Below are 27,519 nucleotides of genomic sequence, written 5' to 3' on the forward strand. Positions count from 1 at the left end.
TTATACACAAAATCTATATTGTATATAGATACAAATTGACATTGTATATTGTTTTTATAATTGGTACATTTCTATTGGGATACAGAATATTATAATTTTAAAAACTAATAGGTTATATTTTTATTTTTTTACTGAAAAACATTATCTGGATTTTTTTTAACTGCACTTTTTAATACTATTCAGACCACCAAATTTGTTCCACCCAGTACTCTTTGTTTGTCTGATACTGGTGGGTTAGGATACACGGCTATCTTATTATGCATATCTTTAATGCATTCTGGCACTGCAACGAAGTCTTCGAGCACTGATCGTCTAAATAGTTTCTTTGCTTGTAATAGTTGTTGCTTGGTCACAGTTCTGTCGTCCAGATGCACCAAGTGTGGAAACCAAGATAGCACATACAATCTGTTTAGAAATACATTTAATGATTTAGAAAAATATTTAAAATACATTTAATGATAATAAGTATCAATTAATGAAAATAAGTATCAAATAAGATAAATTATGTTTTTCTCTGGTGAAAAAATTTTTTAGAATTTGTGATATAATTTTCTAGAATTTCTATATATTTAGAATTTTTTAAAACTTCTGTATGATTTTGTAACTTCACAGATTTTTTACGTTTTGTTTACAAATTAAAACATTTTTTAGAAGTACTGAAAAAGTCTATATCTTTTTTAAACATTCTATATAAATTCTAAAATATTTTAAAATTTCTAAAATTTTTATTCTATACCTGAAGAAATTTAAGAAAATTTATTTTTCAGAAAGTTTTATAAATATAAAACAACAAATTCTTAAAAATATTATGAGATATTTATATATATGACAATCTTCTTCATCAGTCACATTTTAAATTGAAGAAAATTTTTTCTAATATACCTATATCGAAGATAATCACAGAAATTTCCACCATTAAGGTAACTAGGTGCCGCTTCGTTTCTCATGAGGCACAAATATTTAAGGTTTGGTACACTTCTATAGAGATTCTTGATGAAAGGATACAAATTTTTTATACGGTTATGATTTAACCACAGAAGCTCAAGATTTGGCATGTTTGGGAACACGGTGATATCATCTATTTTATTGTGATCTAAATTGACAGACCTCAAATTATCAAACTCCGATAAGAACTGCAGGTTTCTAAAATGCCCAAATAATTTATCCTTACTGAATGCATTATTATATAATATATTACAAAATAATATGAATTATAGGAAATATACTACTTGTTATATTTATAAGAGATCAGAGTATTTATCTATAATACAGAATCATTTGTCTATAATACAGATTCTATCCTTGTTAGAATAAAGTCATATAATAATTACCGTGGAATGTTGTGCTATTCTTTTAACACATTTTTTTTAATTACTTACATAAATGATGTTGTAAAAGGAAATTTACTTCTACTGTATTTTACCAAATTGTTGTTTGTTCTTCAAAACTTAACACTTTTTTTAGCCAACATAACTATATGATTTAAACAGTAAGAAATGTTGAAGAAAATGGTGAAAAGCAGATTTTCTACTTCGATATCTTTTAAAAAGATATACATACATCTAGATAGACCACAAAAATATTTAATTCTTCGAATTTTTCGCATTTAATTATACTTAAATATCATACATTGTACATATACCTATCTATATCAACAAAATTTTTTATACGGTTATGATTTAACCAAACATGCACGGGCACAAACACACACATACACAATCACGCACAACACGCACGCATGCGCGCGCACGCACGCACGCACGCACACACACACACACAAGTGTGTCATGCAACCTATTAGCAGTACGTTTTTCGGATAACTTAATCATTTCTTGCCTAAAGTATATGAATTTTCCAAAGAAAATAATAAAAATATATAGTTCACTTAAAAGTGGAGTTACTTGGTGAAAGCAAATCGTAAGATAAATTTCTGTACACAAATTTGAAGATAAGGCTTTAAGATTGTAATGAAAGTTTATTACAATATTGTCTCACGTCCATGCACGAGTTCAAAGTTCATTAACTTTTAAAATTTTTTCACATTTATGTTCAAAGCGCCATCTATTGAAAGAAAATGCTTTGCAGTTCAAACGGTACAATGTATTTTATAGCTGAGACTTTGGCTTTTAAAATGTTTTTATATTTTTTTTCTACGAACATTTCCCGCGATGTTAGAAAAATTTCAATATTAGCTATTTTTCGCACGATTAAAAGTGACCCTTTAATTTTGACGCGTAGTGTATATATTGTGTACTTTCAAACTTTCTACAATAAAGCTTTCAATATTTCTTGAACGATGTTTTGCTAGAAAAATCACATTGCATTTGTAACCATTCAAATATTGTATGACCTTATTCCATTAAAGATAAAACGTGTACCGTATTAAAACAAATAACAAAAATCTGATTAGCTTGTATACGAATTAACAATGAGAGAGGCCAACAAGCAAAAAATTCAGAATGTTCGTATAAAGTGTAGTTTGTATTTAATAATAACTTTTTGTCACAGACGTTTCGATTCTACAGAGTCTTCTTCAGTGTGTATATGACTTTTATATTAAAATTCTAACAACTTTTTCGATGCGGCCTAAAGTTTGAATATAATACAGCAGTTAAAGTCCATGGTCCAATTTCGTTAATTGCTTTGTTTCCCAATCCGCGAAACAAAACAAGTCCAGTAGTACGGCGACCATTCGCATCTCGTCATACGACTCATGCAATTTATTCGAATCTCGACCATCAAAACTTTAAGTAAGAATAATATTTATAAGCGTTATTTAAACCATGTCAATTGTAACAAGTAATTAAGACTTACAGTTCATCGTTAGAGTCGTTACAAAACATTTCTAATTGTTGGTCACTTAACTTAATACAATATATATCTTTAACGGTCGGCGTGACAAGGGAGAATGAACGCTGCTAGTGCTGGGGAGCGAACGCAAAATATATTCTGCTGTTTACAATAATATACCTTACTTTGTCTCTCTACATATCGGCAAGTTTGTTCAAAACAGAGCTGTAACAATTGTCGAGAAGTTTCGTATTAGTTTTTTGATTTAGCCCGTTTTTCTGTTCATTAATATGTATCATTTCGGAAATCAATCGCTTATAGTAATTAGGCTTAAAGTCAAGGATCTTAACATTATCCCAATTAAAAGAATGATTTTGTTGTAATCTATGTTCATTAAAAACGGATATTTTGGATGATTTGGGTTTGATGTTATTCATGTGTTCTTTAATTCTTGTTTTTAATTTCTTTTTCGTTTGTCCATATGAAGCATTACAGTCATTACAATTTAATTTTTAAACGCCATTGTTGCACTCCTGTTTTGTTGCTCCTGTCTTTGTGAACGTTGATAAATTGGTCTAGCTTGTTTAAACATCTAAAGTCAAGCATCACTTCGTCTTTATTCAGAGACTCAGATATTTTTTCCGACAAGTCTTTTACATACGGAAAGACCAGGAACTCTTTTCTTTCCACGGGCGTATCAATCTCGTCAACCGGGTTCTAAACTCTGTTATTTCATTTAGTATTGATCAACTTCTTGATTCTTATCAGTTCATTTTGTTAAAAATTAAATTCAACGGGTAGCCATTATTAATTAAAATGTTAATTCTAGATTTGCAAAATTTTGGATTTTTCTTGGTATTGGAGATGTGATAGATCGCTCAATCCACCATACTATAAATAGTTCCTATTTTTGACACATTGGATGGTGAGAAAAGTACGATAAATATCTTCCTGAAAAGGTGTCTTTGGTGTACCAGTCAGTATGTAAGATATTTTTGACTCTAATTGTCGTGTCTAGAAAATTGAGGCTACGTTTCTTTTTACGTTCAACTGCAAATTGTAATCGGCTGTGACATTCGTTGAATTTCTTTAAAATGCTTTCAATTGCTTCGGCGAGTGCCGCCAAAGCAATATCATCTACATAACGTACGTAAAACGGCAAAATAATTTTTAAATTATTTAAAACTTTAGACTCCAAGTCTTGCATCACTATGTCCGCCATCACCGGTGTTAACAGTGAGCCTACAGGGATCCCGAACGTTTGTTTGTAGATATTGTTATTGAATGTGAAATACGTTGACGTTAAAACAAATTGCACATCTGCAATGAATTCGTCTTTCATGATATTGTTTTTTTTTCCGATAAATTCCCATCTAGAGCTAATACCTTCGATCGTGAGATCTACAGGCACATTAGTGAACAAGGACGTTACATCAAGCGACAGCAAAGTCTTAGAGTCCTGTATGTTTTTGTTTGTTAATAACTACAGAGTTCAAAACTGTTGACCACGTAACCTATATAAATAATTTAAAAATTATTTTACCGTTTTACATGCGTTATGTAGACGATATTGCTTTGGAGAAACCCGCCGAAACAATTAAAAGCACTTTAAACGAATTCAACGGATATCACAGTGGATTACAATTTGCAGTTGAACGTGAAAAGAAACGTAGCCTCAATTTTCTAGAAACGACAATTAGAGTCGAAAACATCTTACATACTGACTGGTACACCAAAGACACCTTTTTAGGAAGATATTTATCGTACTTTTCTCACCATCCAATGTGTTGAAAAATAGGAACTATTTATAGTATGATAGATTGGGCGATCTTACTATCACATCCCCAATATCACAAGAAAAATCTAGAATTTTGCAAATCTAAAATTAACATTTTAATTAATAATGGTTACCCGTGGATTTAATTTTTAACAAAATCAACTAATGAGAATCAAGAAGTTGATCAATACTAAATGAAATAACAGAGAACCCGGTTAACAAGATTGATACGCCCGTGGAAAGAAAAAAATTCCTAGTTTTTCCGTATGTAAAAGACTTGTCAGAAAAAATATCTGAATCTTTGAATAAAGACGAAGTAACGCTTGACTTTAAATGTTTAAACCCATACAGCACAGAGAGATTGCAGGAACATTGCAGAATGATTTCATTGAAACATTGTAATATTGCATTTTGATTGCGAAACATTGCTGCAACATTGCTGGAAGATTGCAGCAACATTAAGATGTCCGCTTTTTGAAATATTGCATTGAAACATCCCATTTTTTCAAAATATTTACATAAATATTATTACACCACATAATTCCAATGAACAAAACAATATTTGTGTAACATTTTAAAAAACATTTTTCGCCAAAAAAAATTTTGGGAATATTTTTTCGGAAATTTCTAAGCGGTCACCCATCCAAGTCGCGACTCTGGTGAACGTTGCTTGACCTCCGTGATCGCTGCAAACTGATACCTCATGATGACCTGTGAACACCTTAATGCTGATATACGTATATAACTTGTAGATCAGGTTAATAAACGTTATAAAAAAAATAAAATATGTATAATTAAAGCAATATTTATATAAATAAATATAAAATTATAGTTTTTTTTACAAATGGAGAATAGCATCTGGAATAACTTTTCTGTTATTTGTTTAAATAAGATGTAATTAGAAAATATATTTTAATATAATACAAAAATTAAATTAAATATAAAAAAATTTTTATTAAAAAAACAATTAAAAAATATTGTTTGTTCATTGGGCTGTAGATCGAGGTTTCTTCATATATGGACCTATTTCGTATATTGATATAAATATTTATGTTTCTTAACAATACTATTATGCACACAGCACCATGGGATTGCATGCCTTTTTCTAGACATGTTAGAGTGAACATTTGAAAGATGTCTGTAGACGTTTATGCAAAGTCGATTTGCAGTCAACTTTGAAAGCTTGACTTGGATGAGTCGACTTACAGTCGATGGACGGTTGTATTGTTAGGGAATGTAGAGATTCAGCGAAAAATTTTGTAATGTCGCCCGACCTTAGTTTGCTAAATGCGGATGAATAATTATGGATAAATTAAATTAATATATTATTATACGCGAATATTTTGTTTTGGCTCTTTATCGCCACTACTTTATTAAAAAATTATGATATTGCAATGTTTCCGAATTATTACTGGCATATGCAATGCGATGTTGCAGACATATTGTTAATTTATGTTTCTGCAATGTCTCCGTAATATTGCATTGCAATCTGCAACATTGCAACATTGCTGCAATGTTGCTAGAATTTTCTGTGTTGTATGGGAACAAGCTAGACCAATTTATCAACGTTCACAAAGACAGGAGCAACAAAACAGAGTGTAACAATGTCGTATATAAATTAAATTGTAATGACTGTAATGCTTCATATTTAGAACAAACAAAAAAGAAATTAAAAACAAGAATTAAAGAACACATAAATAACATCAAACTTGAATCATCCAAAATATCCAAAATATCCAAAATATAAATAGGTTTTTAGTAAACCTAGATTACAACAAAATCATTCTTTTAATTGGGATAATGTTAAGATCCTTAACTTCGAACCTAATTACTATAAACGATTGATTTCCAAAATGATACGAGTACATACCCAGCAAACACAGAAAATAATAGTTATGTAACTTGTGTGTGTCACACTATACAACAAATTACATTCTAGCAATATTGTAGTTATGTAAAATTGAATTGTTGATATTACAACACAATAACTTATAACAGTCATATAACTGCCGTTTATCAGGTTTATATAACAAACATTTCATTTTAATAATATAACTGTTATAAAACTAAATTATTAATACGACTCCTCCCTGCCAAAAATGTGCGATTAAAACCGATTAAAACGGAATCTTTTTTAATTGATTTTATTCTGTTTTAATCGATTCAATTCACGAGCGGATTAAAAAGTAATCGGTTTTAATTGTATACGAATTGTAATTGATTTTAATATCGCTTTCGTGAATTATTTAAGTGTAATGCATAATATAAAAACTTTTAAAAATTTTAATGTATTTGCATTAAGACTCCTAAATACTCTCAGCGATCACGTTTCAAAATCCTGACATTAGTAGCAAGAAATGATATGCTGAAACGCTAAAAATTCTTGCGTGCTATTTTTTAAATAAAAAACTATTTTGATAAAATAACATTGTACATCATTTTAACTAATTTGTAAAATTGTTCAAAAACTATTTTTTTCTTGACGGTTGTCAAGAACTATTAATTGCCAAAAAAAACATAGCTTTCGGACAATTTTACAAATTTGTTAACGTGATTTTTAAAAATGGTACATAAGAATTGTTAGCGTCTCAACGTGTCACATCGCATTAAAATTTGATTTAATTATAATTTATGAAATTCTGTAATTTTGAATTGAAATGGATTTAACAAGTGAGTTCTGGCGCCATCACTAGGTGGCCACGGCGGCCGACTCCCCAGCTCATACTTCAGTGACTTTTAGGAGCTGCTTATTGTAACCTCGAGACGAATACTCGCTCTCACTTTTTTCAAACATGGTGTGTGTGTGTGTGTGCGTGTGCGTGTGTGTGTGTGCGCGTGTGCGTGTGGAACGCTGTTCCACATAAAATTTTATATTTTTATGTGTAAATAACAATTTGTATTGTTATTTAATTTTGTACATAAATTAAATGTTTATTTCAAATTTAATCTTTTTTTAATCTTTTTTAACAAAAAGGATACAAGAAATATTTTTTGTAAATTAAACGTTTATTACATTTACATTAATGTATTCTGTTTTAATAAATCTATTTGGGTTTTGATTGGGTTCTTATTTTTAATCGGTTTTAATACCATATTTTAGGTGCAGAAATCCCGATTGATTCGGATTACTTTTTTTTTTAATCGCTTTTAATCGTACATTTTCGCCAGGGCTATATAACAAATATGATACAACTGTTATGTAACTGTTACTTTTCTTATAAGTGGAAAATTACAACTAACATGGACATTACATGTAACGCGCATGTTATATTGCGTGTTACTTTCAATTTTATTTTATTAACATTGCCGTTATGTAACTGTGTTTGCTGGGTATTAATAAACAGAAAAACGGGCTAAATAAAAAAACTGATACAAAACTTCTCGACGATTGTTACAGCTCTGTTTTGAACAGACTTGCCGATATATAAAGAGAAAAAGTAAGGTATATTATTGTAAAAAGCAGAATATCTTCCGCGCTCGCTCCGCAGCACTAGCAGCGTTCATTCTCCCTTGTCACGCCGATCGTTAAAGATATACATTGTATTAAGGAGGTTCTCCAGTTACGGAGTGAGTCAAAGCATCCGTAGTTTTGTGCTTGATTTGCGTAGTAGTTGATTTGACAACGCTGTGTAAAAGTGATACATATGTATATACAAATGTCTACGTTACAATCTTAACCAAATTTATAACCTAAACAATAAACATAACAGTGTGTCAAAATGGATGTAAATTATCATTATTATTTCTAGTTGTCATTTACCTAACCTCATAATCAAAAAACATGTTTTTATCAAAACCTTATAACTTGAGTTTTTCATACAAAATACAGCCTCTATTCTATTTTAATTATTAATAATTCACTATTTTTATTTTAATAATCATAAATAAGATAATCGTAATTAATAATCGTAAATAAAAAGCAGACATATAATTATAACATCGAGCTTGATCATGCACTCGACGTATCTAATGCGCTGTTGCCATATCCTTTCTGAAAAAATGTATTGCATCGATTCTCGAATTATTGAATTTATTGTTGTCGCTTTTCCGAAGTGCTGATTGGTTCTATCGCTGTGCTAACTTCGTGATTGGCTATCATAGCGGAGATCGTGTTAACAGTAATAGACATAATAACTGTTACATGCATAAAGAGGTTAATAGTGTAATATTATTATATTATCGAATTAATTATTACAAATTTATTTATTGTGTTGGTTCTGTTTCCTGCATCTAAAGATTTCTCTTTTCTTTTGGAGGATTTCATGATTGTTTCAGATAAGTTTTAATAAACGTCTTTATTTATAGTTGTAAAAATTATCCTTAGAAAGAATTGATACTTTGTGTTGTACTTTATTTTCAGATAGCGATTTCGTTTAACATTTATTACATTATTGTTGTTAAAATGTTTTTTTGTATATAAACATTATTATTGTGAGGTTGGATTAGAAAAAAGTATAAAAATGAATTAATGATGGAAGAAGAGTTTTGTGGCACTAATACAGAAAGAAGAAAGGAATTTAACAAAGTGGAGAAGGTAATGATTTGAAGATTTTTAAATAAAGGAACAATGGGTAAATATCATGTGATATTTGATATTTTTTGTTAAAAAAATAAAAATTTTTCTAATAGAATATTATCAATTTTAGTAAATATTTATAAATTAAAAAAATTTTTTCTAATGAAATTTTATCTATTTTAGTAAATATTTTTAAAAACGTGAAATGATTATAAAGAAGAGAAGAGAAAAGGAATGGAATAGTATTCTATAATATAAAAAGAAAGGAAGGGAGGAGGAAGGATCAAAAGAGTTTAGAATGAAAATAAAATAATTAAAAAGAGAAATGAATTGAAGGTGTTGGAGAAGGTAAAGATTTTTAAATTAGAGTTGAGTACAGTAAGGACATCAATTAAACATCAGATTAAAAGTTTTTTTAATAATAGGCAAATATTACATGGTATATTGATATTTTGTGTCATAAAAATGAAAATTTCTGTAATAGAATATTTTGTATTTTAATAAAATTTTTTAAAAATATGACATGAAGATATAGAAAAAAGAGGAATAGAATAATATAAAAGGAAAGATGGAAAGAGTGTAGAATGGAAATAAAATTAAATAGAGATAGGAATTGAAGGTGTTGGAGAAGGTATAGGTTTTTGAATAGAATAATACAAAAAGGAAGGAAGGCAGAAGGAAGAATCAAAGAAGTTTAAAGTAGAAATAAAATTGAAAGGAGAAATGAAGGTGTTGGAGAAAGTAAAGGTTAATAAATAAACGATGAATAAAGTAAAGACATCAATTAAACACCAGATTAAAGATTTTTTTTTAATAATGGGCAAATATCACATAATATTTTGATATTTTGTATCAGAAAAATGAAAATTTTTCTAATAGATTATTATTTATTTTGGTAAAATTTTTAATAATGTGAAGTCAAGATATAGAAAGGAATAGGAATCGAATAATATAAAAAGGAAGGATCAAAGAAGTGTAAATTAGAAATAAAATCAAATGGAGGTAGGAATTCAAGGTGTTGTAAAAGGTAAAGGTTTTTGAATAGAATATGAAAAAGAAGAAGGAAGTAAGAAGGATCAAAAAATTTTAGAATAGAAATAAAATTGAAAGGAAAAATGAATTAAAAGTGTTGGAGAAAGTAAAGATTTTTAAATAAAAGATGAATAAAGTAAAGACGTAATTAAACATCAAATTAAGACTTTTCTTTAATAATGTGCAAATATTACATATTTTGATATTTTGTGTCATAAAAATAAAAATTTTTTTATTAAAATATTATGTATTTTAGTAAAGTTTTTTAAAAATGTGAAATAAGGATAGAAAAAAAGGAATAGAGTAATATAAAAAGGAAGGATCGAAAGAGTATAGAATGTAAATAAAATTGTATGGAGGAAAGAATACAAGGTGTTGGACAAAATAAAGACTTTTGAATAGAATAATATGAAAAGGGACAAAGAAAGGAAGAAGTATCAAAAGAGTTTCGAAAGGAAATACAATATAAAATTGAAATGAAAAATGAATTGAAAGTGTTTGACAAGGTAAAGATTTTTAAATTAAGGATGAATAAAGTAAAGATATCAATTAAACACCAAATTAAAAGTTTATATTTAATAATGGGCAAATTTTACATGATGTTTTGTTATTTTTTGTCATAAAAATGATAATTTTTCTAATAGATTATTATATATTTTAGTAAAGTTTTTCAAAAATGTGAAATAAGGACATAGAAAAGAAGAAGAATAGAATAATATAAAAGAAAGGAGTGTAGAATAGAAATAAAATTGAATAGAGATAGGAATTGAAAGTTTTGGAGAAGGTAAAGGTTTTTGAATAGAATAATATAAAAAGAAAAGAAAGAAAAAAAGGATCAAAGAAATTTAAAATGGAAATAAAATTGAAAGGAGAAATAAACTGAAGGTGTTGGAGATGGTAAAGATCTTTAAATAAAGGATGAATAAAGTAAAGACATCAATTAAATACTTGATTAAAAGTTTTTTTAAATAATAGGCAAATATTACATAATATTTTTATATTTTGTGTCATAAAAATAAAAATTTCTCTAATAAGTTATTATGTATTTTAGTAAAGTTTTTTAAAAATGTAAAATAAAGTTATTGAAAAAAAGAAAAATAAAATAATAAGAAAGGGTAGGAAGGAAAGAGGAAGGATTGAAGGAGTGTAAAATGGTATTAAAACTGAAAGGAGCGAGGAATTGAAGATATTCTGGGAAGGTAAAGATTTTTAAATGGAGTTATATAAAAAGGAAGGAAGGAAAAAGAAAGAATTGATTGAGTTTTGAATGAAAATAAAATTGAAAAGAGAAAAGAAATAAAGGTATTAGAGAAGGTAATAATTTTTAAATAAGACAAATGAAATTAAAAATGCTATTGAATACTGGTATAAAGATTTTTTTAAATAATAGTTTTTTTAAATATCGTGTGATATTTTTATTTTTTTTTGTCATAAACAATAAAAATTTTTGTATTGGAATATTACCTATTTTGCTAAATTTTTTTAAAAATTACTATTAAAGATGAAGAAAAGAAAAGGAAAAGAATAACATAAATTAGAAGGAAAGAAAGAGGAAGGTTCGAAGGAATTCAGAATGAAAATGAAATTGTAGAAAAAAAAAATTTGTGATGAAGGAGGTAAAGATTTTTTTAATAGAGCAACATAAAAAGGAAGGAAAAAAGAAGGAAAGATTGAAGGAGTGTAGAATGGAAATAAAATTAAAAGGAAAAAGGAATTGAAGGTTTTGAAGAAAGTAAAAATTCCTGATTAGAATAATATGAAATGGAAGGAAGAAGTAGGGATGGATCAAAAGAGTTTAGAAGAAAAATAGAATTGAAAGGAGAAAAGAGTTGAACATGTTGGAGAAAGTAAAAATTTTTGAGTAAAATAATACAGAAAGGAAGGAAGGAGGAAAGATCGAAGGAGTTTAGAATGGAAATAAAATTGAAAGGTGAAAGTAATTGAAGGTGTTTGAGAATGGTAGGATTTTTAATTAAAAGATGAATAAAATTAAGACACAAAATGAACACCAGTTTGAAGTTTTTTTTTAATAATGTGCAAATATTATGCGATAATATTTTCTACCATAAAAATAAAAATTTTTCCCTTGGAATATTACATATTTTATTAAAGATTTAAAAAAATGTAAAATGAAGATAAAGAAAAAAAGAGGTATAGAATAATGTAAAATCAAAGGAAAGAAAAAGGAGGGATTCAAGGATTTCAGAATAGAAATGAAATTGAAAGAATAGAATTGAAGGTGTTGGAGAATATAAAGATTTTTTAATACAATAGTATAAAAAGGAAGGAAAGAAGGAGAAAAGATCAAAGTAGTTTTGAATGGAAATAAAATTGAAAGGAGAAACTAATTGAAGGTGTTTGAGAATACTAAGATTTTTAAAAAGAGGATAAATAAAATTAAAACATTAATTAAATACCAGTTTAAAGGTCTTTTCTTAATAATGGGCGAATATTACATATTAAGAGACGCGGTAGCGTCTCGCGTTAAGTATATATTTAAAAAATTTTTTTTAACCAAGTAAATAAAAGACGCTATCGTGTATCATTTACAGGAAAGAACTCAGTTTTTTACAAATAAATGGTTGTCCTTTTTAAACAAATTAATGCTATTAAAAAATGAATGTAGAAGGGTAAGTGTCGATTTTTCCCAGCACAATGACACAAGAATGATGCCCGTACGTGCATTTGATTCTGAGATATGAAATATGCATGTATTTTTTAGCCCAATTTATGTCATTCAGATACGTCGTCGTCGTCGTCGTCGTCGTCTTCCTCTTTGCAAAATTTCAGAATTGTCCCCTTTGGCGGTAATTTTGAAAAGCTATATGAATATGTATAAAAAATATTTCAAAAACTTGATCTCTCTCTCTGGTTCTCACTCTCTCCTTTGCTTGCTCTAGTTCTTCGACTCTCTCTCTATCCCCCCTCTTTCTCTTCCATTCTCTCGATCTGTACCGTTCTTTTTTTGCTCTCTACCGTTCTTCTACGCTCTCTCTCGCTCTCCCATGCTTTCTCTCGTTGTCTATCATTTTTTCTTACTTTCTCTCGCTCTCCTTTGTTTGTTTTTACCATTTTTTCTCTCATTCTTTACCGCTCTCCCTTGTACTCTTCCGCTCTTCTTCGTCCTCTACCGCTCTCTTTCGCCCTCTACTGCTCTTCTTCGCTTTCTACCGTTCGCCTTTGCTTTTTTTGCCCTTCCCCGCTCTCTCTTATTTTCTACCATTCTCCTTCGCCCTCCCTCGCTCTCCTTCACTCTCCCTCGCTCTCCTTCACTTTCCCTCCCTCTTTATTGCTTTCGTACGCTCTCCTACGCTTTCTATTGTTTTTCCTCGCTCTCTACCGCTCTCTCTCTCGCTCTCTACTGCTCTCCCTCGCTTTCTGCCGTTTGCATTTGCTTTCTTTCGCTTTCCCCCGTCCTCTCTCGTTCTCTATCGCTCTCCTTTGTTCTTCCTCACTCTCCCTCCTTCTCTATCGCTCTCCTACGCTCTCTACAGTTCTTCCTTGCTCTCTACTGCTCTTCATTGCTCTCTACCGCTTCTTCGCCCTCTATCGCTCTTTCTCGCCCTCTACCGCTTTTTCTCGCCCTCTACTGCTCTCCCTCGCTTTTTACCGTTTGCCTTTACTTTCTTTTGCCTTCCCTCGTTCTCTCTCGTTTTCTACTACTTTTCTTTGCTCTCCTTCGCTCTCCTTCACTTTCCCTTCCTCTCTATTGCTTTCTTACGCTCTCCTATGCTTTCTACCGCTTTTCCTCCCTCTCTACCGCTTTCCTTCGCTCTCTTTCTCGCCCTCTACTGCTTTCTCTCGCTGTCTACCGTTCGCTCTTGCTTTCTTTTGCTCTCCCTTGCTCTCTCTTGTTCTTTACCGTTCTTCTTCCCCCATCCTCGCTCTCCTTCACTCTCCCTCCCTCTCTATCACTTTCCTACGCTCTCTACCGCTCTTTTTTGCTCTTTCTCGTTTTTCATCGCTCTCCACTCTTCCACGCCTTTGCTCTTTATCACTCTCCCTTGCTTTCTTTTTTGCCGTCTGCTCTCCCTCGCTCTCTACCGCACTCTTTTGTTCTTTCTTTTTCCTTGTGTCCAGATAATTACTTTTGCAACTGTTTACAAAACGTATACATTTTCTTTTGTGTCTATATAACCTTACTATGTCTATGATATATTATTAATGTAACAAAATATTTACCAAAAATTCGTGAAATATCACATACCGTTTTGTGATTAGTTTATGATTTCTAAAATAGACCAGTGGAGGTATCTCTACTACATAATTTTAGCATAGACTTCCAAGCATGTAAGATCATTAGATTTCAATAACAACTAAACCGATCAAGTTTAAATAATCTGAAACAATAGTTTGGATAAAATGGCATTATAAAAGTGTTCTTATTTTTTCTTTTCGTATCGTACGTGTAGTTTTCATTTACACAGATAGAAAAACTCACTTAAAAAATATTAAAAATGTAAAAAAACCTCTAAGTATATTTTTTTGTAATATTATTAATGTAACAAAATTCTTAGCAAAAATTCGTGAAATCCACTTAAAACAATATTAAAAATGTAAAAAAAAAGCGTTAAGTATATTTTTTGCAATATATTGTTGAGGTAACAAAATTCTTTGCAAAAATTCGTGAAATCCGCCTAAAAAAGACATTAAAAATGTAAAAAAAGCGTTAAGTATATTTTTTTGCAATATATTATTAAGGTAACAAAATTCTTTGCAAAAATTCGTGAAATCCACCTAAAAAAAACATTAAAAATGTAAAAAAAGCACCAAGTATATTTTTTTAAATAAAAAACCAAACTAAATCAAACCAAAACTGCAATAAATGAAATCAAATATAATACCATCAAAAAAAAGTAAAATCAAAAATATTGAAAGTATATTTATTACCGATGGGGTGGAAATCTTTTGACCACGTTGCGATTGACCACCAGTGACTTACAGTGTTAAACAGTGGAAAAACTCTAGACACCGGTCGCTCTAAATGACTGTGATCAATCGTAACGTGGTCTAACGGGACACTCCCGTACCAATGAGCAGCAAATTATGTGACAGATAAAATCAAAGATGGGCAAAATCTCTAGCAGCAGCATACTTAACGCGCCCGTTTTTTTTATACAACTAATACCGTTAAAGTTATCTTTTATAACGATTTAGTAATAACGTTATAATTTTTCATAACAATAATAATTATTTAGAACTTAACAAGTACTGTTTTATTATTTTTTGTAATGCTCTAGTAAATCACGAGATTTTTAAATTACATTATTTGACAATTAATATTAAATGTAATGATAAATATTGTAAAAATTTAAACTAAACTATTCTGTACATTCAACAAGCTTATCTTTATGTTAAACTTACCTAATAATTTTTCTAATAATTTTTTAGCATACTGCATTTTATAACGTCATTTTTACCAGAATTTGGATTAATTTTGTTAAATATTAATGTTATTATTAGAACTATGTTCCAATCAATGCCAGTACTGAAAATTGATTTAATCATTATTTAACAAGTTTTGTAAATAATGATTAAAGTGTAGGTTATATTTTAAATTAATATGTGTATATATATATATATATATATATATATATATATATATATATGTGCACATGCGTGTGATGTAAGTCAACATACACGCACACATACACACACAGCTCATTTTACTATTGTTACTCCTTAAATAACAAGGAAAATAGAATGACCATCATTTTATGTCTAAATTGAAAAGATATTCATTCCTAAACTTTATTATAGTAACAATAGAATTTATTATTTGACATAACATTTCTATTTTTTAAGTGGATTATATTGTTTTATACAAAATACAAAATTTTGTATTGAATACAAATAATATAGATTTTACTGAATAAAGCATGAAAAAGCAATGTGTGAATAATTTGCTTACTATAAAATTCCTTCTTTTATAAAATAAAGTTTATTACAAGTATAAACATAATATTTCAAAAAGATTTTGTTAAATAAATTTTAGGCTTACAATAAATCTCAATTTGAATAAATATTTAATAAGTCTGTTAGTGCATTTAAATGAACTTTATATAACATTTTCTGCACTAATAATCTTAGTAAAGATTATCGTTATTTTATAATAATTATTATTATTATTGTAAAAAATTATTACTTGTCGTAAAATGTTATTACTAAATCGTTATAAAAGATAACTTTAACGGTATTAGTTATATAAAAAAAACGGGCGCGTTAAGTATGCTGCTGCTAGAGATTTTGCCCATCTTTGATTTTATCTGTCACATAATTTGCTGCTCATTGGTACGGGAGTGTCCCGTTAGACCACGTTACAATTGATCACAGTCATTTAGAGCGACCGGTGTCTAGAGTTTTTCCACTGTTTAACACTGTAAGTCACTGGTGGTCAATCGCAACGTGGTCAAAAGATTTCCACCCCATCGGTAATAAATATACTTTCAATATTTTGATTTCACTTCTTTTTGATGGTATTATATTTGATTTCATTCATTGCAGTTTTGGTTTGATTTAGTTTGGTTTTTTATTTAAAAAAATATACTTGGTGCTTTTTTTACATTTTTAATGTTTTTTTTTTTAGGCGGATTTCACGAATTTTTGCAAAGAATTTTGTTACCTTAATAATATATTGCAAAAAAATATACTTAACGCTTTTTTTACATTTTTAATGTCTTTTTTAGGCGGATTTTGATATTTTCTGTCATAAAAATAAAAGATTCACTAATAAAATATATATTTAAGTAAAATTTCTTAAAAATGTTAAATGAAGATAAAGAAAAAAAGAGGAATAAAATAATAATAAAAGAAAGGAGGAAGGATCTAAGGAGTGTAGAATGGAAATAAAATTGAAAGTAGAAAGGAATTAAAAGTGTGTTGGAGAAAGTTAAGATTTTTAAACAAGAAATGAATAAAATTGAGATATCAATTAAACATCAGTTTAAAGCTTTTTTTAATAATGGGCCTATATTACATAATATTTTGGTATTTTGTGTCATAAAAATAAAAGTTTTACTAATAAAATATTACCTATTTTAGTAAAGAAAATTTTAAACATGTGAAATGAAAGAAAAGAAAGAAATAATAAAATAATGTAAAAAGGAAGGAAGGAAGAAGAAACGATCAAAGGACTGTAAAAGGGAAATAATATTAAATGGAGAAAGGAATTGAAGGTGTTGGAGAAGGTAAAGGTTTTTGTACAAAATAATATAAAAAGGACGGAAGAAAGCAGGAAGAATCGAAGGAGTTTAGAAAGGGAATAAAAGAGAAAGAAGAAAGTAATTGAAGATATTTAAGAATGTTAAGATTTCTAAATCAGAGATGAATAAAATTAAAAATGCTATTAAATATTGGTTTAAAGGTTTTTTTTAATAACGAGTGTATATAATGTGGTTTTTTTATAATTTGTGTCATAAAAATAAGAATTTCTTTAATATAATAATATTTCTTTTAGTAAAGTTTTTTAAAAATGTGTATTAAAGAGCAAGGAAAGAAGAGAAATAAAATAATATGAAAAGAAAAGGAAGAAAGGAGAAAGAATTGAAGGAGTTCAGAATGAAAATAAAATTGAAGGAAGAAGGAATTTATGGTGTTTAAAAACGTAAAGATTTATGATTAGAATAATATCCAAATCAAGGAAGAAAGGAGGAAGAATCAAAGGAGTTTAGAAATAAAATAAAATTGAAAGGAAAAAGAAGTTGAAGGTGTTTGAAGAGGTTAAAGTTTTTATATCAAAGATGAACAAAATTTGGAATTCTATTAAATACTGGTTCGAAAGTTTTCTTTTAAAATAATGCGTGAATATTATTTGATATTTTGATAATTATCATAAAAATAAAAATTTCTCTAATAAAATATTATCCATTTTAGTAAAATTTTTTAAAAATGAGTATTAAAAATAAAAGAAAGTATAAAAATACAATAGAATAATATAAAAAGGAAGGAAAGAAGGAAAAAGGATTGAAGAAATTTTGTATGAAAATACAATTGAAAGGAGAAAGGAATTAAATGTATTGGAGATGGTAAAGATTTTTTAATAGAATATTATAAAAAGGAAGAACGGAAGGAAGGAGGAAGGATCAGAGGAGTTTAGAATTGAAATAAAATTGAAAGGAGAAAGGAATTGAAGTTGTTGGAGACGATAAAAATTTTTGAATAGAATAATAGAAAAAGGAAAGAAGAAAGAAGAAAGTATCGAAGGAGTGTAGAATAGAAATAAAATTGAAAGGAGAAAGTAATTGTTTCGTGTTTGAAAAGGTTAAGATTTTTAAATAAAAAATGAATAAAAAAAATTAAAACATCAAGTAAACACCAGTTTAAAGGTTCTTTTCTAATAATGTGCTACTATTATATGATATTTTGATATTTTGTATCATTAGAATAAAAATTTCTCTAATATAATTTTATACATGTTATCTGTTTATTTCAACAAATTGTTTAATTTATTACGTGTATCACGGATCCTGCAATATAAACTCTAATCCAACATGTTTTTCGTTGATCGTATTTCCAGTTATTATTCCCATATAATCTTCTCAAGTTAGTCATTTATTTTAAATTATTTATGCCTGTTTATATAAACAACACAAAGATCTTTTTGAAATTTTTGTAGTAATTATCTTCTTAAATAATTATTGATACAATTAATATTTAATATTTTAAAATACTAAAATTATTAAAAAAAGTTTATAAATAATAAAATGCAAGCACCCAAATGTATTAATAAAATTCTAGTTCAATGAGTTCCGAAAACACAAGGATATTAATGGCGTATTTATAAAATCCAATTAAAGAAAAATTCAACCTTTTCAAAAACCACAAATATTTTTGTCTGCATCTTAGAAAAAATTAATATGCTATTTTAACTTTCTTAAGTTAATTAGAATTTTATAATTTGTAATTTTTGTACAACACTCAATATATGTAAAATAAAATAATCTTTGAATACCTATATTATATAAAGGTAAAGGTTTGTAAATAAAGAAAGAAAGAAATTAAAAATGCAATTGAACGCGAGTTTGAGGATTTTTTTAATAATGGTTGAATGTCATATCGTGTTATAAAGTTTTGTGTTATAGAAATGAAAATTTCTTTTATCAAACATTATTTCTTTTAGTAAAAATTTTAAAATATGTGCAATGAGGGTAGAGAAACGGAGAGATATGAAATAATATAAGAAAGAGAAAGAATTGTAAGTGTAAAATAAGTAAAAAATAGAAAGAAGAAAGTAATTAAAGGAAGTAGAGAAGGTAAAGTTTTAAATAAAATTCGAAAGAAATTAAGAATGTAATTTTACACAAATTTGAAGGTTTTTTTAATAAAGGCATATCATGGTATATTAATATTTTGTGTTTTAAGAATTAATATTTTATTAACCGGACATAATCTTTTGTAGTAAAAATTTTAAGTGTGAAATAATGTAAGGAAGAAGGAAATTGTGAGAGTGTAAAATAGGAAAAAAGTAGAAAGTAGAAAGGATTTAAAGAAGACTGGGAAATGTGAAGATTTTTAAATGAAGGAAATTACAACAAAAGAAATTAAGAATGCAATTGAACACAAGTTAGAATTTTTTTAGTGACCACATATATGTCAGAAAATAAAATTTCAAAAGTGAACTTTTCATTGTGATATCTCTGTCCATAGAACACGGATAGAAAAAATAAAAACATTTTCATTATAAAACTTTACCCATTGTTTGAGAGTATTTAGAACTTGATCGATTCAAAAGTTATTGAGATATGATAATTTCGTGTTCTTGGAAGTTGATGACTCGTGTATAATACTTGTTTTTAATACAAAAATGCAATCATATCACGTGCTAAGTATAAACATTATTGTATATTAAATAATTATAAACTAAATAATTATAACATGTTTAAATTTTAAATTTTGCATAGATTTTGGTTATATAAAAAACATAAAGAGAGTTGTACATAGGTATCAATTACAAGAATGTTTATTAACGTGATTATTAACGTATACTACTATTAATGATAATTTTAGAAACATTTATCCTATCATAAAACAATATTTTGAAATTTTTTAAAAGACATTATAATGAAGAATATATATATATACACACACACGCACACGCACACGCACACGCACATGCACACGCACACGCACACGCACACACACACATATATACATATATACTTGTGTGTGTGTGATATATATATATATATATATACGAGGTGTGTTCAAAAAGTATCGCGAATTTTGTGTTTTTTCAAAAATTATTTATTTATTCATGAATATCTATTTTGTCCCCTTCAAAGTAATCCCCATGAGATATTATACACTTGTGCCAACGGTTTTTCCAATCTTCGAAGCACTTCAAAAAATCATTTTTTTTATCTTGTTCAGCTCCTCCTTCGATGCCGTCTTTATCTCGTCAAGCGTAGCGTAACGTCGTCCTTTCATGGGCCTCTTCAATTTAGGGAACAAGAAAAAGTCACAGGGGGCCAGATCTGGGGAATACGGTGGCTGCGGCATCATTAGTGTGTTGTTTTTGGCCAAAAAGTCGCGCACAAGCAACGATGTGTGAGCAGGGGCGTTATCGTGGTGCAAAAGCCAATTTTTGTTCTTCCACAAATCCGGGCGTTTCTGGCGGATTGCTTCGCGCAAATTGCGCATAACTTGCAGGTAATATTCCTTATTAACCGTTCTACCCTGTGGCAAGAACTCATGATGCACCACGCCCCTGCAATCGAAGAAAACTGTCAGCAAAACTTTCACATTCGACCGAACTTGGCGCGCTTTTTTCGGTCTTGGTTCGTGCGGCAGCTTCCATTGAGATGATTGAGCTTTGGTTTCCACGTCATAACCATAAACCCACGATTCGTCACCAGTTATGACCCTCTGGAGCAAATTTGGGTCGTCGCGGACAGAGTCCAACATCTCATTAGCAATGTTCATGCGATGCTGTTTTTGGTCGCAATTGAGCAATTTTGGTACGAATTTCGCGGCGACCCGTCTCATGCCCAAATCATTGATAAAAATCGAATGGCACGAGCCAATCGATATGTTTAGGTCCTCAGCAACTTCTCTAACGGTGATTCGACGATTGGCCAATACCATTTTCTCCACTTCATTAATTTTTTCGTCTGTTGTTGAAGTGCTCGGGCGTCCGGCACGCTCTTCGTCGTTCACATCTTCTCGGCCTTCTGAGAACATTTTGTACCACCGATAAACGTTGCTTCGGTCCAAGGTAGCTTCTCCGTATGCCACAGTCAACATTCGGAATGCATCCGCGCACTTAATTTCGTTTTTCACACAAAATTTGATACAGGTTCTTTGATCCATTTTTTTGAATAGGTAAAAATCGAAGACGATCCAAAACACGTGCAAGCAAAGCAGCTGTCAACAATTAAGTGAACATTCAAAATGGCCGAGCTTGTCGGCATAAGTGAGAGACATGAGTACCAACATAACGCCACAAAAAGATCGAAATTCGAATATACGTAACCCGCGAAAATTCAAAATTCGCGAGACTTTTTGAACACACCTCGTATATATATAACATTTAAATAACATTGTCTACTGATAGGGTAATAATAAATCAAATCATATTCTATTTTTATTTATTCATAATCTGTCATCAAGAACATGATCTGTCATTTGTCATCGTGAACTGTATTATTCTTAATCATGAATGTATACTTTTTGAAATTCTTATTATTTATATATTTAGTTATAAGTAAACATGAAATTAAATAAATGGCGCGCGCCTAGCGCGCGCTTGTGTTGTTCTAGTCTACTCAAAATAGAAATGAACCTATTGAGAAAGGTTATTTTTCACCCTAAATAAATATTTTTTTATATACTTACAGCCAATGAACACATATTACAAAAATGAATAAACCCATACAGCACACAGAGATTGCAGGAATATTGTAGAATGATTTCATTGAAACATTGTAATATTGCATTTTGATTGCAAAACATTGCTGCATCATTGCTGGAAGATTGCAGCAACATTAAGATGTCCGCTTTTTGAAATATTGCATTTAAACATCCCATTTTTCTAAAATATTCACATAAATATTATTACACCACGTAATTCCAATAAACAAAGCAATATTTGTGTAACATTTAAAAAAACATTTTTTACAAAAAAAAATCTTGGGAATCTTTTTTGGAAATTTCCAAGCGGTCACCCATCCAAGTCGCGACTCTGGTGAACGTTGCTTGACCTCCGTTATCGCTGCAAATTGATCCCTCATGATGACCTGTGAACACTTTATGCTAATATGTATATATAACAGGTAGATCAGGTCAATATACGTTATCGAAAAAATGAAATATGTATAATTAAAGCACAGTATTTATATAAACAAATATAAAATTATAGTTTTTTTTTACTAATTTTGCAAATGCAGATTTTGCATTTAAAATAACTTTTCTGTTATTTGTTTAAATAAGAATGTAATTAAAAAATATATATCAATATAATACAATAATTAAGTTAAATATAAAAAATTTTTATTAAAAAAACAATTAAAAAATATTGTTTGTTTATTAGGCTGTAGATCGAGGTTTCTTCATATATGGACCTATTTCGTCTATTGATGTAAATATTTATGTTTCTTAACAATACTATGATGCACACAGCACCACGGAACCGCATGTCTTTTTCTAGACGTCTTAGAGTCAACATTTGAAGGATGTCTGCAGACGTCTATGCAAAATCGATTTGCAGTCAACTTTGAAAGCCTGACTTGGATGAGTCGACTTACAGTCGATATATGGACAGTTGTACTGTTAGGGAATGTAGAGATTCAGCGGAAAATTTAGTAACGTCGCCCGACTTTAGTTTGCTAAATGCGGATGAATAATTATGGATGAGTTAAATTAATATATTATTATATTCTGTTTTGGCTCTTTATTGCTACTTTATTAAAAAATTATGATATTGTAATTTTTCCGGAATATTACTGGCATATACCGTGCAATGTTGCAAGAATATTGTTAATTTATGTTTCTATAATGTCTCAAAGTAATATTGCATTGTAATTTGCAACATTGCAACATTGCTGCAATGTTGCTGCAATTTTCTGTGCTGTATGGTAATAATCTTTGAATATTTTACTAATAGTACAAAAATTGTCATTACGATGTCATATTTCGTTACTGAGATGTGCATGTAAACATTCGCTAAAACTGCAGTTTCCCATAAGACACTGTGTTACATTTATAAAATTTTAATCATTAATATCTCTCTTATAAACCAACCTCGGGCCTTGAAAATTTAACTGTGACATATATATATATATATATATATATATCTTACAGTGTACCAAATTTTAGAATTTTCTCATTTCTTTCTGATTGCTGGAGAACCTCCTTAAGTTAAGTGACCAACGATTGGAAATATTTTGTAACGACTCTAACGATGAACTGTCAGTCTTAATTACTGGTTACAATTGACACAGTTTAAATAACACTTATAAATATTATTCTTACTTAAAGTTTCGATGGTCGAGATTCGAATAAATTGCATGAGTCGTATGACGAGATGCGAATGGTCGCCGTACTTCTGGATTTGTTTCGTTTCGCGGATTGGGAAACGACAAAGCAATTAACGAAATTGGACCATGGACTTTAACTGCTATATCATATTTAAACTTTAAGCTGCATCAAAAAAGTTGTTAGCATTTTAATGTAAAAGTCATGTACACACTGAAGAAGACTCCGTAGAATCAAAACGTCTGTGACAAAAAGTTATTATTAAATACAAACTACACTTTATACAAATATCCTGAATTTTTTGCTTGTTTATTGGCCTCTCTCATTATTATTAAAACAAATAATATTTCTAAGTTGTTTATATTATTTTGTTTATCCTTTAATAATTATTTTCTTTCAAATTGTATTGTACCCATTACATGCAACGTCACATATTTACTCACCTACTGAACATATTATTACTAATATCTAAATGTTGTACGGTAAGACTATAATCTTGTATGATGTTATATGGCATAGTATAAAGATCTTCATATGCAAGTGACAAGGAATCAATTTGCTTTTTAGATGAATCATTCGGAGTGGATGATTGTCGAGAGTATTTATCTGCAAATATTAATGCTCCTAAACAAGTCATGGTATACTCTTCTATCTTTTCTACTTCCAGGGAGTATTTCACCTCATCGTTAGTATCCGAACTGTAAACATAATAATAATGTGCTTGATATACACAAATATAACAGAACAACAAGTAAGAAATGTAGAAACCCAAGCAGAACGAAAAAATCATAACTTTAAAATAATGATAAAATGGTTCCAAAAGAATTATTAAAGCTTTCCGATCAATCATGATTTATTTTGAGATTGTTATGACTTGTTATTCTACTTTAAAAATAAAATGGAAAATGAAAGGCCTATGTTAGTCACAGCGATTTTTGATGCCAAATAATAATTTTTAATTTTACAATTGTTAAATTAAACTGCGGACCGTGTATTCATCAGACTTAAAACACTCATGAAGCTGAAACACACTTAAATTAGTATACATACAACTGAATTATTATACAAATTTCAGTATTACATAAACAATATATTTTTGAGATCAAACTCTTTATTATAAAGGTTAAATTAATGATTTTATTGTAAATAATAATAAAAAATGTTTCAATGTACAAAAAATAAACGTTAGAATAATGTTTATAAACTCTTTAAAGACAATTAACTTTGAATTACTTAATTAAATTACATAAATAAGCTAGATTTAAGTATTTAAAAGTATTTGAGCATTTTAATCTTATCTTTTTTTTGAATTATTTAAATGAGTTTCTAATTAAACTTTTATGCATATTTACATAAATAATTCTAATATACACATTAAATTAGTACAAACAAGTTATACAAATTTTAGTATTAAAATAATATTTTACTAATCTTTTTAGAAAAAACTTTTTAGCTCAAACTCTTCAAGGTTAACGGTTTTATTATATACATGTACATATACATACATACTTACATACATACATACATACATACACACACATACATACACACACACACACACACACACACACACACACACACACACACACATATAAAATTTAGTATGTAAAAAGTGAATTTTAGAATAACGTATTTAAATCTCAATTAAAGAAAAAAATAACACATTGATTATAATTAACAATTTATTGCACAAGAATTTGCTACTGTAACATATAGATAATTGAATAAAGATAATAAAATGCAAACTGCACATACATTAAGCAGCAAACAAACAACATCTTACTCACATCATTCTTATTTTAATTGCGCTTGATAATGAGCTAGCCTGATAGAAAAATCAAAGAATTCCTCTCGCTTATCAACAAATCTGAAGCAAACGTCTAAACCCGGCGTTGGAGAATAATAATTGCGTTAATGGTACAAATTCGAGGCTAAAAATCTACTTTCTAATAAAACAATTACTTATATCATATGCTTATACCAACTTACGGTAAAACATAACTTGCACTGGGGATCGATCAGGTAAAATTATCACATATCAGACTGGAATACGATAAGATAAAAGAAGATACGAGAAGAAGAAAAACGAGCTTAATGAAAACATGTGACAATATTTATGATCCGTGCATCGCGAAATCAGCATGCGATTTGAGCAAGCGAGAGATTAGGTTATTAGAGGTTATATACACGTATATATTTATTAAAATATACGTTGTGATATCTGAGAAACTGGGAACAAACAAGAAATAAATGATGAAAGTAACGTTTGTCAAAAAACAAGTTTTGTTAAAAAGGATTCACACTAATTCATAACAATTATTAAACACTGAAATAATTTTTTTTTTAGATATCACTTAACTAGTCGCTACATATCGTTTTCTTAAATAATTTATCACCCAGCAAACTCACTGTGTGTTACGCACTCCTCGAAATCAAACTAACGTTCGAATATTCGCTGAATTTTCCTACATTTATCTTGTTTTCGAATCTTCCTACCGGAATGGATAAAAAACTTTCCCACGATTAGTTTTGCACGGACAAGGTGGAGCCACCGCGAAGAGCACGTGTCATGAGCATTTACAGCTTTGAGTATGCTCGACGTGGAGGGGAAATGATGGCACCAAAAGTGTATCCAGTCTATGCGAGAGAGAAAGCTATTCAAACGATATTCGCTCTCTCTGCATATACGTCATTGCTGCATCATACTTTCGACACGCATGATAGGAAATCGATTTCTTACAGTTGCTGCACAAGTGGTAATATACATTTTTCTCTGTACTTAAATATTATTCTTATCATCAGTTGATATTTTAATACTCCGCTATCTTCGCACAGCATTCGAACATTAAAGTGTAGAAAGTAAAGTGTAGAAAGTATCGAAATTGCGGTGCAAGTAATGATATCGACGCATGCTCAGAAAGGACGAATTTGCTTGTATATCTTTCTCAGAACACAGTTTTGACCTACGGGAAACAATGCAATTCCCTCTTCAATCTATATACTTTAAGATTTATAGAAAGGAAACCTGAGAGCGGCCAAGTCTTTTTTCTGTAATGCTCAAAATTTTCCGTACACTATAACGACTTCATCCATTTTTCACTGGAAATACAAGTCACATTCATGCCTGCGACCATGTCATTAAAACATTGACATACGGAATGGACTGTTGACGATTGTGGTGGGGGTAGAAAGACAGATAAAGTGAGAGGCGGATAATTGGAAGAACGTTCCGTTTCTTTTCTAAACAGGAGTTTAGCACATCATAAAAAGGCCCTGGTCATAATAAAATAATCTATTCTGTACATATCGGTATGTACAGAATAGATTATTTTTACAATTAATGAAACGACTCGATTTACACAGTTAGTATACATTCTTACTTGAGACAGTGAGCACGTGTAGCTGCGAGTGTATACTTTGACAAGAGAAATTTATTTCTTATGGAAAAAAATTTATCCAAGGCTTTATTAATCTTCATCAGTTGAAATGGGTGAGTCACGCAACAATGAATTAATATAATTATTCGCAATCTATAACAAAATATGCGATAATTGAATAGTATCATTTCCTGCAACACTACCACGGGTAAAAATGCAACTATGAATTTAGCAAACCGTTGGTGACTCTATTGTATCTCTTTTTGCTGACTGATGACGGCTAGAACTATTATAGTGATACGTTAAAGATGACTCCAAAACGAGTCAAAACGTTCGTTTATTTGTAATTCAAAGATGAATAAATAATTTGTATAATATTACCCATACAGCACAGAGAGATTGCAGAAACATTGCAGAATGATTTCATTGAAACATTGTAATATTGCATTTTGACTGCGAAACATTGTTGCAACATTGCTGGCAGATTGCAGCAACATTAAGATATCCGCTTTTTGAAATATTGCGTTGGAACATCCCAGTTTTCCAAAATATTCACA

General features: G+C 29.3%; 1 protein-coding gene across 6 annotated transcripts; it reads right to left on the reverse strand.

The window, feature by feature from the left end:
- LOC105196482 (leucine-rich melanocyte differentiation-associated protein) lies at positions 1-27,374 on the reverse strand. 6 transcript variants are annotated; one of them, XM_039446766.1, is made up of 4 exons: positions 25,945-27,374; positions 24,029-24,283; positions 883-1,143; positions 1-405 (listed from the first exon to the last, which is right to left on the reverse strand). In XM_039446766.1, the coding sequence occupies exons 2-4, from the start codon at positions 24,220-24,222 to the stop codon at positions 180-182; spliced, it is 681 nt and encodes a 226-aa protein (XP_039302700.1). In that variant the 5' UTR covers positions 24,223-24,283; positions 25,945-27,374; the 3' UTR covers positions 1-179. The 6 variants fall into 6 exon arrangements, with proteins under 6 accessions (XP_039302700.1, XP_039302699.1, XP_039302701.1 ...); XM_039446765.1 differs by having other exon boundaries at positions 25,995-27,373; XM_039446767.1 differs by lacking the exon at positions 25,945-27,374 and adding an exon at positions 25,575-25,938.
- Positions 27,375-27,519: the final 145 nt, after the last annotated feature.

This window comes from Solenopsis invicta, chromosome 3 (assembly GCF_016802725.1).
Source record: "Solenopsis invicta isolate M01_SB chromosome 3, UNIL_Sinv_3.0, whole genome shotgun sequence".
Lineage (NCBI taxonomy): Eukaryota > Metazoa > Arthropoda > Insecta > Hymenoptera > Formicidae > Solenopsis > Solenopsis invicta.